The sequence below is a fragment of the Myotis brandtii genome, unplaced genomic scaffold, assembly GCF_000412655.1.
Source record: "Myotis brandtii unplaced genomic scaffold, ASM41265v1 scaffold61, whole genome shotgun sequence".
Lineage (NCBI taxonomy): Eukaryota > Metazoa > Chordata > Mammalia > Chiroptera > Vespertilionidae > Myotis > Myotis brandtii.
The window spans coordinates 2,030,227-2,042,049 of NW_005370318.1; the positions used below are offsets into that span (position 1 = coordinate 2,030,227).

The following is an 11,823-nucleotide window of genomic DNA, read 5'->3' on the forward strand; positions in this document are numbered from 1 at the left end:
AGGGGTGGGCTGAGGCGCCGGGACTGGGCGGTGCCGAGCCTGGGTTGTGCCTCCGGGCCCCGCCCCAGGGTTCGAGGTGACCTCGGGCCAGTTCCTATTTGCTCCCTTGTTCTCTGGGCCTCAGCTTCCTCATCAGAGCCGGGCAGACTCAGTAATAATAATAATGGCCCACGTGTATTCAACCGGCGCTGCCTGCATGCCAGGCCTCTGGCCGACTTCAAGCCAGCTAAAGCTCAAAACCCGGGCTGTGAGCTCGTTGTCTCTGTGGCCATCTTAACAGAGGCCCAGAGAGGGGAAGTGACTTGCCCCGGGTCACACAGCTGCAAGTGGTGGGACTAGGATTTCAACTGAGGCCTGCTGGCTTCAGATCAGAACTTGTGGCTTGGTAGTGGGCATGGCTACTTGGGGAGGTGAAGTGGGGGGCATCCTGGGGCCAGACTGTTGAAGAGCCTTTGAGAAAGCCCTCCTTCCTGCCCTGATGCTCGACTGCCAGCTGCAGGCCTGGGACTCTGGGGACCGGCCTGGCTGGGAGGCCTTCTCTGCAGGGCGGGGTGGCTGGGCCAGCTGCTGATTCCCCTCCCTCTGCCTGTCCTTCCATCTGCCACCCTCTACCCTCCCAGGCTCTGGTTGCCATGGAACCTCATTAATCAGGCAGGCAGACCCCTTGAAAGTACTGGGTGGGCTGGGCCTCTGGGAGCTGGAGAGGAGGCCCCCAGTGCCCGCAGAGTAAACATCCCGAGGAGATGACTTGATAAAGTGCTCCCCGAGCAACAGGAGGTTCAAGATCAGTTCAGATTGGGGGGCCAAGAGCTGGCTGAATTACATGGGAAGAAGGGAGTGGAGGCCTGGAGCTTGGACCTGTGGGCTGCAGGACAGGGCGTGGAGACCAGTTTGACTGGCGAAGCTTGTGGGTGAAGGTGGGGCACAGACTGGCAGGCAGGGGCAACAGGCCAGGCTGGATAGGGTCTCAGCAGGGGGCTTGGAGCAAGAGGGAGGGGAGAGGCAGGGCCCAGGACAAGGAGGTGGAAGCTGCTCAACTGCCAGTGGAGGCCTAGGTGGCAGCTGGTCCCTGAGGCATCCTCTAACCCCCTTGGCCCCATGCCCAGGGCTGCCTTCCTTCCGGAATCACCAAGATGCTAATAATAATAATAGTAGCACCATTGTTTTGAGACTGTTTTGTTTGTCGGGCTCTGTGCCAAAGCACGCTGCCCAATTAACTCATTTAACCCTCTCAACAATGGTCCCCTTTTACAGATGGGGAAGCTGAGGCTGAGAGATGTTAGAATCTTCCCTAGTTATTCAGCTAGTAATTGGTGGGACCAGTCCAAATTTCCTGAGCGGTTAACCTAACCATTGGGTGCCTTGCCTCCTAGAGATGTTAATAGTAGTTGAAGGAAGCCCAGGGGCCCTTCCTCCTAATGAGCGATGGTTTAGGGGTGGAGGGTGGGGGTTTAGTGGCCTGTTCCTGTTGGTACCATCTTGGGGCCTGGAAAATAAATTCCATTTAGCTGACTTGACAAGTACTCAGCAGGCCCAGGGCTATGGGTCCTGCCCTCAGGGAGCTGAATTCCTGGCTCAGAGTGACTGCCAGGGACTTGGCCAATGAAACATGCCCTCAGCTTCACCCCCAGTGGTGTCCGAGGCAGCCTCAGTGAGCATTCCACTCATTCAACAGTTTTTAGTGAGCGCCCATGAGGTACTAGGCACAGAGGCAAGTATGGGGCCTCTGCCCTCATAGTACTTAGGGTTGGTGGGCAGGGGTGGGGCTGGCACCATCCTGGAGCTGAAGCTTTTGCCCTCCAGTAACCCCCCAATGAGTTGTGGCCTCCACTGACCCACTGCACTGGTGTTTCTGGGGGGGAAGTTCTTGAAACAAACTGCAGGCTCAGTTTTTACATCAGTGAGCAGTCATTGAGCACTTCCTGCATACCAGGCTCTGCAACTCAGCTATCTCTCCTGGACCTTCCTGTCTACCGCTACCGTGTTGTCATGGCTTTCAAAAAACAAACTAGTCTGGCTGGTGTGGTTCCGTTGGTTGGGCGTCATCCTGTGCACCCAAAGGTTGCCAGTTGGATTCCCAGTCAGGACACATGTTCGGGTTGTGGGCTCGATCCCCAGTAGGGGGTATGCAGGAGGCAGCTGACCAATGTTTTGTTCTCATTGATGTATCTCTCCCTTCCTCTCTCTAAAATATCAATAAAAAGGTGTTTTTTTTAAAAAAAAATATTATTGATTTTTTACAGAGAGGAAGGGATTGGGACAGAGAGTTAGAAACATGGATGAGAGAGAAACATCAATCAGCCGCCTCCTGCACACCCCCCACAGGGGATGTGCCTGCAACCAAGGTACATGCCCTGGACCGGAATCAAACCTGGGACCCTTCAGTCCGCAGGCCGACGCTCTATCCACTGAGCCAAACCGGTTACAGCTCAATAAAAAGGTTTTTAAGAAACTAAATATAATACACATTTACCATAGAAAAAGAGTTAAGAGACAAAAAAGTTGAAGGAGGCAGAATCCCAACTCCATTTTTTCTTTTCCTAAGCCTATTTTTATTTTTAGGTTGTTATGACAGTATTTTTCTAAAATTTTGAAAACTGTAGTTTTCCCTTTATTTCCATGTTCAAACAGTGCACCGCCCACACTTTGCAGATCACAACCCCCCATGGTCCTCCCTCCCATGCATAGGTTACCCCTGAAATGCATTCTATAATAATAGAAACTGAACCAGAGAAAAAATGGTTTCATGAGCTTTTTTAATTCGAAAAAAGATTATATACATGCTTTGCCCTAATGTTTTTCTTGTCAGTGTCTTTGAGAGGATTCTGTGTTGACCTGCCTCAGTCTTTGACAGCTGTGTGATATTCCAGGGTCTGGATGAACCACAGATTCTGTAGCCCCCTCCCATGGGTGGTTTTGTGTTTTTTTTTTTTAATCTTTAAATTCTTTATTAGTTAAGGAATTACAAATGTGTCCTCATTCCCCCCCATTAAACCCCCCCCCCCCCCACTCATGCTCTCATCCCCCCATGGGTGGGTTTTGAGTCATTAGATTTTTTCACCAGTGTTCTGTGCTTTCCAGGACCCCTAGAGAATGTTGGCAGAGATGGGTGTCCATCTGCTTGAGCCCTTGTTTTAGAGTGTGGTATTGACCTGCCTTCAGGAAGAAGGCAAGGGATGCATTTGTCATCCTGCTAAGGGTTTGGGCAGCAGGGGAAAGGCTAGCGAGGGGGAACATTCTGGTTGGCTTTTGGGGGCCTGGCTCTGGCTTCTGGACTGGGTTCTAGGGAGGCAGGACCTGTGGTGAATATTAACGTGGGCTCTGTGCCAGCCCATTACATTAAGGTTGAAATCCTGCCTCCACCTCTCACTATCTTGGGTGACCTCTTGGGTGACCTCTCTGAGGTACAGCTCCTTGTGGAGGTCATGAGAGCACCTGCTGCAAGTCTGGTTGGAGGGTTTGATGAGTGAATGCAGGTGAAGCGGTTCCTCAGTGGTGTACACAGGAAGCATCCAGCATGTGCCAGCGCTTTTACCCTGGGACACCCAAGGGAATCCCTGAATGTGTGAGGGAGTGTCTGGTCCATTAGCATGTGGGGAGGTTCAGTCAGCAGACATGGGTTGATGCCAGGGCCCGTGCAGACACTGTGTATAGAGATTATTAGACCCAGTGCCTGCCTCTGAAGGACTCCCTGGCTTCTTGGGAAATCAAACACATCTGTAGAAATTTGTAGCGAGAGACAGTGTGGGAAAAGGTTGGGTTCCAGGCAGTTTAGAGGGAGGAGAGGTGCAGTCTCTATTGCAGGATCCTATAGACGTAAGTGAGGGGTAAGGTACCCCAGGGGCAGGCGTGAAGGGCAGGAAGGAGGGAATAACCAGGATGGACTAAGGTTTGGAGGCACAGGTTTGTGAAGAAACATGTCTCAGCAGAGGTTCATGTGAAGAAGTCATAACAGATGAGGATACTAAGGTGGAGGGGGACAGATGGAGGCGGGAGACCAGTGGGGAGACAGCTGAAAGGTCCAGATGGGAGGTGGTAGTGGCTCTGGTGATGGGATTTCTTGGCAAATAGAGGCCATGAGGTCAGTGGCAGGGCTAAATGAGGTTCTAGCTTGGGAAACCCCACCCCCGTCCTCCAGCTCTACATTGCCAGGGAATGCTGTGATTGGCAGAGGGGAGGAGGTCCATCTGGTTTTGGATGTGTTTGAGATGACTGTGAGACTTACTGGGCAATCTCCATCCTTGTGTGTGTGTGTGTGTGTGTGTGTGTGTGTGTGTGTGTGTAGCAAAATCGGAATCCTGGCTCTGCCACTTCCTGATTGCATGACCTTAGGCCTCTCTGGGTTTGGTTGCTTTATTTGTAAAATGGGGCCATTATGGTGCTGCTAGTCCATAAGATGGAATGAACTACTTACTATATGCAAAGCACATGGTGAGCACCAGCTACTGCTGTGTTCATAGATAAAAACCCGAGAGGTGGTGACTTGCCCAAGGGTTCCGTATTCGACTGGCTTAAAATAAACATCACACAATTTCTGTGGGTCAGGAATTCAGAGGAGACTTAGCTGGGTGCTTCAGGGACTCTTTTGAGGCAGCTAAAATGCTGGCCTGGGCTACAGTTGTCTGAAGGCAGGACTAGGGTTGGAGACTGTTTCGAAGCTTAGTCATGTTGCTGTTGAGAAGAGGCCTCAGTTCCTTGCCACTTGGGACTGTCCTTTGAGCTACTTGAGGATCAGCACGACATGGCAGCTGCCCCCCAGAATGAGTGATCGAAAATAGCAAGGAGGAAGCTCTAATGGGTCTCTGATCCAGTCTCAGAAGTGACTGTATGTCACTTCTGTCACATGCAGTTCATTAGAAAGATCTGGCTTCTATTTAAGGGGGGAGAATTAGGTTCCATCTTTTGAAAGGAGGGGTATCAAAAAATTTATAGAACATATTTTAAAACCACTACAAGCCCCCAGGTAGGTAGTGGTAGAGCTGGGTCTTCTGCTTTCCAGTTGAGTGGTCCATCCTGTGAGGTTGGATTGTGTCCCCTAGGATCTCCCCTAACACACAAAGGCATCCTGGTAGAGAAATTAAGATGGGGTAGCCAGGAACCTCAGCCAGGTCTCTTGTGCCTCACTCTCCTGGGTACTGAGTATCCTCCCATTGTTTTTTGCCATAGGTAAAGCGGAGGCTGGACCTGGAAACTGACCATCAATACCTGGCTGAGAGCAGCGGGCTAGCCCGGGGGAGAGGCCGCCACCCAGGAAAAGGTACCCACAGAGCTCAGGCTAGTGCAGGCTCCCTGCCTGGGCCCAGGTTGGGGGTGTGGATAGACAAACATGCTTGCAAACTAAGTTCTGGTCTCTCAGGCCTGGGCCTGAGCCAGGCCTCTGGGGGCCCCAAAGGGCAGCTGGAGTGTCTGTCTGGCATGGTTTCCCCAGGCCCTGGGGGTGGGGAGTTCCCCAGCCTGAAGAGGAATGCTGTGGTTGGCAGGCAGCAGCCACAGGGCCTCCCTGCTTGGCCTCACCAAGGGAAGGAGCCATCTGTCAATCCCCCACCCCCATCCTCCTGCCCTACATTGCCAGGGAGGCTGGCCCAACTGGGTGTGTGGGTGGTGCTGAGGGACCCTGTCTTGCCTGTCCCCTGTCCCAGGTGTGAAATCCCCAGGGGAGAAGTCGCGCTATGAGACATCCCTGAATCTGACCACCAAACGCTTCCTGGAGCTGCTGAGCCGCTCAGCTGATGGTGTTGTCGATCTGAACTGGGCAGCTGAGGTGCTGAAGGTGCAGAAACGGCGCATCTACGACATCACCAATGTCCTGGAGGGCATTCAGCTCATCGCCAAGAAATCCAAGAACCACATCCAGTGGCTGTAGGTACCAGCCAAACAGGAGGGCAGGCAGAGGTCCAGGTCAGATCAGCCTAGAGGAGCTGATAGTGAGACCCACTGTGGCAGCTGCATCTCCATCTTATAACTGGGGAAACAGGCTTAGAGAGGAAAAGTGTCTTTTCCTGAGGTGGCAGATGCAGGGAAGTACACAAATCTTGCATATCCAGCTTAGTGCAGCTTTGCATACTTCAACTGGGTAACCACCATCCAGATCAGGAGACAGCATTTCCAGCACCCCAGAAAGTTTCCTCGTGTCCTCCCCAGTCATTGCCCACCCCTCATACCACGATGACCACTATTCTGGTTTCTGTTGCCAGAAATGAGATTGTCTAACATAGCTGTTTTATTCTTGTTAATTCTTGTTTTATTTTTTCCTTCTCCCATCTTTCCCCGGTCATCCTACCTTCCGTCTCCTTGACAAATCTGCCTTTTCATTTTGTTTTTCCCCCCCAATTACAGTTGGTATTCAATATTATTTTGTATTAGTTTCAGGTACACAGCACAGTGGTTAAACAATCATACTTTTCAGTGTTTCCCTCGATATTTCCAGTACCCACCTGGCACCATACATAGTTATTATAATATTACTGACTATTGCTGTACGTTAGAGCCCCGTGACTATGTTACAAATACCAATTTGTATTTCTCAGTCCCTTCAGCTTTTTCACTCAGTTTCCCATCCTGGCAACCATCAGTTTGTTCTCTGTATCTATGTGTCTGTTTCTGTTTTCTTTGTTTATATTGTTCTTTAGATTCCACATAGTATACATGAAATTATGTGGTATTTGTCTTTCTCTGACTAACTTATTTCACTTAGGATAATACCTTTTAGGTTCACCCAGGCTGTTACAAATGATAAGATTTCATTCTTTTTTATGGCTGAGTAATATTCCATTGTATATATGTACAACAGCTTTTTTATCTACTTGTCCATTGATGGGCAACATTGGGCTGCTTCCATTTCTTAGCTGCAATGAATATAAGGATCTGTATAGTCTTTCAAATTAGTGTTTTGGATTTCTTTGGATATATACCCAGAAGTGGAATCACTGGGTCAGTGCCTTTTCAGTTTTTGATACATCATCCCATTCTGCATCTTTTTTCTTTTTACTTGACAATGCTTTAGAAGTACTTCCATGTATACATCTAATGCGTTGTCGTTCTTTTATACAGCTATGTAGTATTTCACGGCATGTCTTTGCCATCATTTACTTATCCAGCTCCCTCTGAGGGACAGGTGGGTGTTTAGAGATATTCAGGTCTGACTTTAAGCCCATGCCAGTCTGACTTGGAGCCCTGTTTCAGCCCTCTGCTGTTTGTCACCTGAGGAGCCAGATCAAGAGAGGAGCAAGGGCTCACCTGGGTCTCAGAACAGAGGCAGCAGCAGACTGGGTGCAGAGGGTCAGGGCTCCTGGGCAGAGGGTGCAGGATCTATTAACCCTCCCTGTACCTCTCCACAGAGGCAATCATGCCACGGTAGGTATTGGTGGGCAGCTTGAAGGACTGACCAAGGACCTACAGCAACTGCAGGAGAATGAGCGGCAGCTAGACCACCTGATCCAGGTCTGTACCACTCAACTTCAGCTGCTCTCTGAGGATGCCGACAGCCAACGATATCCTTGACTGTGGAGGGCAGGCCCCACCCAAGTGAGACTAGAGAGACTATCCCAGGCCCTGGGTTCAGGAGAGAGTGAGCTCTGGCTTTACATGCAAGTCCTGGCTCAGCAGGGAGGGCAGAGAACAAGTTACTGACACTGAACAAGTTACTTAATCTCTCTGAGTCTCAGCTTCTTCTCCAAAGGGAGAAACAAGTCCAATTCCAGAATTGCTAGATTAAAACGAGAAAAGCTGGCACCAGCAACAACAAGCACTTAGCACAGTGATTCAGTACATGGTTGTAGCATTAGGATTAGAGATACAAATTTTTATCATTCATAAAAATAGAAACTTTATTTTAAAATAAGCTTTTTTTTTCTAAGTGAATACCCAAATTATGTTTATAAATTTTGGAGACAACCACTAATTGACAACATGATCGTGAGTCAGAATAAATTCTTCACACCAGAATGGACTCATCACACAGATGTGGAAATTGAGGCTCAGGGCCATGAGAGGCTTGAGCACAAACTGTGTGTCAGGTGAAGGATAGAGAGGACAGGAGTGACTATGCAAGTGTGGGTGCTACCTTAGCTGTCTGAGTGGGTGGCCCCCAGAGGTCAAAGGTTATGTGGTTCTTGACTCCACCAACCCTGGCCTACGTGACTTGCCAAGATCTTCGTAGCATTGCAGACCCCGCAGAGCAGATGGTCATGGTGATCAAGGCCCCTCCTGAGACCCAGCTTCAAGCCATGGACTCCTCAGAGGTGAGATGTGGGATCCCAGGTCCGACCAGGATAGGCTGGGCTGGCATAGTGGTCAACTGAGCCTCAGATTAACCTGCCTGCCACTTCCACCAGGCCTTTCAGATCTCCCTTAAGAGCAAACAAGGCCCCATCGATGTTTTCCTGTGCCCTGAGGAGAGTGCAGGTGGGATCAGCCCTAGGAAGACCCCGTCCCAAGGGGCAGCTTCTGGGGAGGAGGACAGGGCAGCTGACCCTACCCCTACAGTGCCACCATCATCATCTCTCCCCTCAACCCCTGACATGGATCCCAGCCAGCCCCTGCTCAGCCTGGAACAAGGTGGGTGAAGGGTGGGTGGGTGGGTGAAGGGTGGTGGTGGGCAGGCCTAACAGCCCCCTCTGCCCTCCCTGCTGGGGCATCTCCGGCCTGTGATGCTCCCCCATCTCCCCAGAACCTCTGCTTTCCCGGATGGGTGGCCTGCGGGCTGCCATGGATGAAGACCACCTGTCTCCACTGGTGGCAGCCGACTCACTCCTGGAACATGTGCGGGAGGACTTCTCCAGCCTCCTCCCTGAGGAGTTCATCAGCCTGTCTCCTCCGCATGGGGCCCTCGACTACCACTTTGGCCTTGAGGAGGGCGAGGGCATCAGAGACCTCTTCGACTGTGACTTTGGGGACCTCACCCCCCTGGATTTCTGACAGGGCTTATGGGGACCAGGGCCTCCTGAGATGCCCACCCTGTCTCTGCAGTCCTGGAGCCCCCAGCTCCTGGCCATGCTCCCAGCCTGATTGGAAATGTTTAATTTATACCCCTTTCCTCTGTCTCCAGAAGCTTATAGCTCTGGAGTCTGGCTATTGCCAAGAGGCTGAGCAAGCCAGAAAGGGAAGGATTCTGTTTGTGGTGTGTATGTGCATGCACCCAGTACCCAACGTGTGTACACGGGGTGAGTGGTGTATGGGCATGTGTGTGTGCATGTACCGGGGAATGAAGGTGAACACATCTGAGCGTGCATTGAAAACACGCCCCAGTGTGTCCACGTGTGTGCATGAGTCCATGTGTGTGTATGGTGGGGGCTCTAACTGCACTTTTGGTCTCCTTGCTCCAGGGGCCCCACAAGGCCCAGGGTGGCCACCTGCCCCCAGAATCCTGCGTGCTAACCAGGCCAGGTAGTAAGGCCTTGGCCTGTTTGTTTGCAGGACAGCAAGAGCACTTCTGTCGTCTTAAAGGTTTTTCTGACTGAAGCTTTAATGGAGCGTTATTTATTTATCAAGGTCTCTTTGGCAAGTCTGGGGCACCAGCAAAGGGTAGGAGGGTTGTGGGGCTGATGTCCCAACTCCTTATACCCCTGAGGGAGGGCAGGGGTCCCTGAGCTGTTCTTTGCCCCACTCTGAAGGAGTTGAGGCCTCAGCGGTTTTATTTATTGGGAGAGTGAGGGAGGGAGGAAAACTGACTGACTGACAGCCATGGGTGGGTCAAGGGGGTGGTCCCTCCCCAAGGGGTTACTGCAGGGCTCCAGCGGCCCCCCAGGACGGATGTGAGATGGGAGAGGTGAGTGAGGGACCTTCACCGACAGGGTGGGCAGGAGGGGTGGGTAAAGGGCCTACTTCCCTAGCCCAGCTCAAGGGCCCCTCCTGTGGCATTTGAAGTGCCCCCCTCCACTCCACTTCTTGCTCTGCTCCATCCTCCAATGTGCACTTTGATTTGCCTTCCTAACAGCTCTGTTCCCTTCTGCTTTGGTTTTAATAAATGTTTTGATGGTGTTTGGGCCAGGTTCTGGGATTGTGTACTGGGAGCAAATCTGGGGGTGGGAAAGGTCAAGATTGCTGGGAAAATACCCATTCTCTCTCTTTTTCTAAAGTATATTTTTATTGGTTTCAGAGAGGAAGAGAGAGGGAGAAATGAAACATCAATGATGAGAGAGAATCATTGATTGGTTGCCTCCTGCACGCCCTCTACTGGGAATCGAGCCCGCAACCTGGGCATGTGTCCTTGACCGGAATCGAACCCAGGACCCTTCAGTCCACAGGCCAACGCTCTAGCCACTGAGCCAAACCAGCTAGGGCAGCCATTCTCTACTTCCCTTCTCCCTGTCCCTACTTAGTTTCATTTCATTTGAGCCTCACAGCCCCAAGAAAGGTAGGCTTCACCACCACCGTTTTTGTCCTAACTTAAAAACTGATCCAATGGAGCAATAATGGGAACTCCCCTTCTTTCCCCAGCCCCAGAGAAGCTACTCTGCTATGTTTGTGGGCATTTGTAAACATGCAACAAATAATCACAACTGGCCAATTCTGTGTCAGGATCTTTCAGCTTCTGGGGATACAAGTTCCTGCCTCTCACGAGGCTCTCATAATCTGTGGGAGGGGACTCACAAAATCAGGGAGGGCTTCCTGAAAGAGTGCTTGAGATGAGAGCTGTAGTTAACTGAGGAGGAAAACATGAACAGAACAAGCAGAGGGCAGTGTGGGCAAAGGCCCTGGAGCAGGAGGGAGCAGGGCACAGAATCAGGTTTGGCTGGGATGAGGACCCCGGTGGAGAGAAGTTCAGTTGGGCTTTATTCAGGGGACAAGACTCACTGATGAGCCCGGGAGTTGCACGAAGGGGGTTTAGAATGGCAGAGGGGAGGATGGTGTTGAAGGTTGTCCACACAGACCTATTTTACAAAACCTTAGGTGGGCTTTGAGCCAGTCTCTAAGCCAGCGGTTCTCAACCTGTGGGTCGCGACCCCTTTGGCGGTCGAACGACCTTTTCACAGGGGTCACCTAAGACCATCCTGCATATCAGATATTTACATTACGATTCATCACAGTAGCAACATTACAGTTATGAAGTAGCAATGAAAATAATTTTATGGTTGGGTCACAACATGAGGAACTGTATTTAAAGGGCCAGAAGGTTGAGAACCACTGCCTAAGCCCTTTATAGTCTGCATCCTCAATTCTATGGAGTGTCTGCTATTACCTTGATTTTGCAAAGAGGCTACAGATGCTCAGGTGAATTCACTTGGTTTTACCCATAAGGTGTCACAGTACTGTGCTGCAGTTTGCTGACCCTATAATGGTGTGGGACCTACCGTTGGGCATTGCAGCCCCTCACGTTCTGTTCCTGGCTGTGTAGTACTCCCACACTGACAGGTGGAAAAGACCTCCAGCCTGGTTCCTTCGGTGGCCACCCCTCCAGGAACCTCTGGTGGCAGAACCTCCAAGGTGAATGGTATTAGGCATCTCCATTGTGCTCTTCTAACTTACTAAAGCAGTGGTTCTCAACCTTCCTAATGCTGCGACCCTTTAATACAGTTACTCATGTTGTGGTTACCCCAATTTCATTGAACATAATTAAAGCATAGTGATTAATCACAAAAACAATATGTAATTATATATGTGCTTTCCGATGGTCTTAGGCGACCCCTGTGAAAGGGTCGTTCGACCGCCAAAGGGGTCGCGACCCACAGGTTGAGAACCACTGTACCAAAGGCTAAAGTTTGCTCCCCTTTTCCAGACTGGGAAACGGGGGCCCTGGAGGTGCCTCAGAAGGCTCCCTGGCGGGTGGGGAGGGGCGTTAGTGGGCAGCCCGGGCCGTGGGCGGAGCTGTGGGGTGGGGCCCTG

General features: G+C 51.1%; 1 protein-coding gene across 1 annotated transcript; it reads left to right on the top strand.

The window, feature by feature from the left end:
• The first annotated feature begins 4,076 nt into the window (after positions 1–4,076).
• Positions 4,077–9,978, top strand: E2F1 (E2F transcription factor 1). The gene is made up of 7 exons (XM_005879857.2): positions 4,077–4,214; positions 5,167–5,257; positions 5,640–5,859; positions 7,338–7,490; positions 8,126–8,240; positions 8,334–8,556; positions 8,669–9,978. Exons 1-7 carry the CDS (start codon positions 4,077–4,079, stop codon positions 8,914–8,916), a joined length of 1,188 nt encoding a protein of 395 aa, XP_005879919.1. The 3' UTR covers positions 8,917–9,978.
• The last annotated feature ends 1,845 nt before the right edge of the window (positions 9,979–11,823 follow it).

What these genes read in the sequence shown, in the direction of transcription:
- E2F1 (XM_005879857.2), top strand. Translation starts at nt 4,077, where the DNA reads ATGAGGTCAGTGGCAGGGCTAAATGAGGTTCTAGCTTGGGAAACCCCA. An exon ending in AAGAACCACATCCAGTGGCT is followed by an intron (nt 5,860 to 7,337) that starts GTAGGTACCAGC and finishes ACCTCTCCACAG; the next exon opens with AGGCAATCATGCCACGGTAG. An exon ending in GAGGATGCCGACAGCCAACG is followed by an intron (nt 7,491 to 8,125) that starts ATATCCTTGACT and finishes GACTCCACCAAC; the next exon opens with CCTGGCCTACGTGACTTGCC.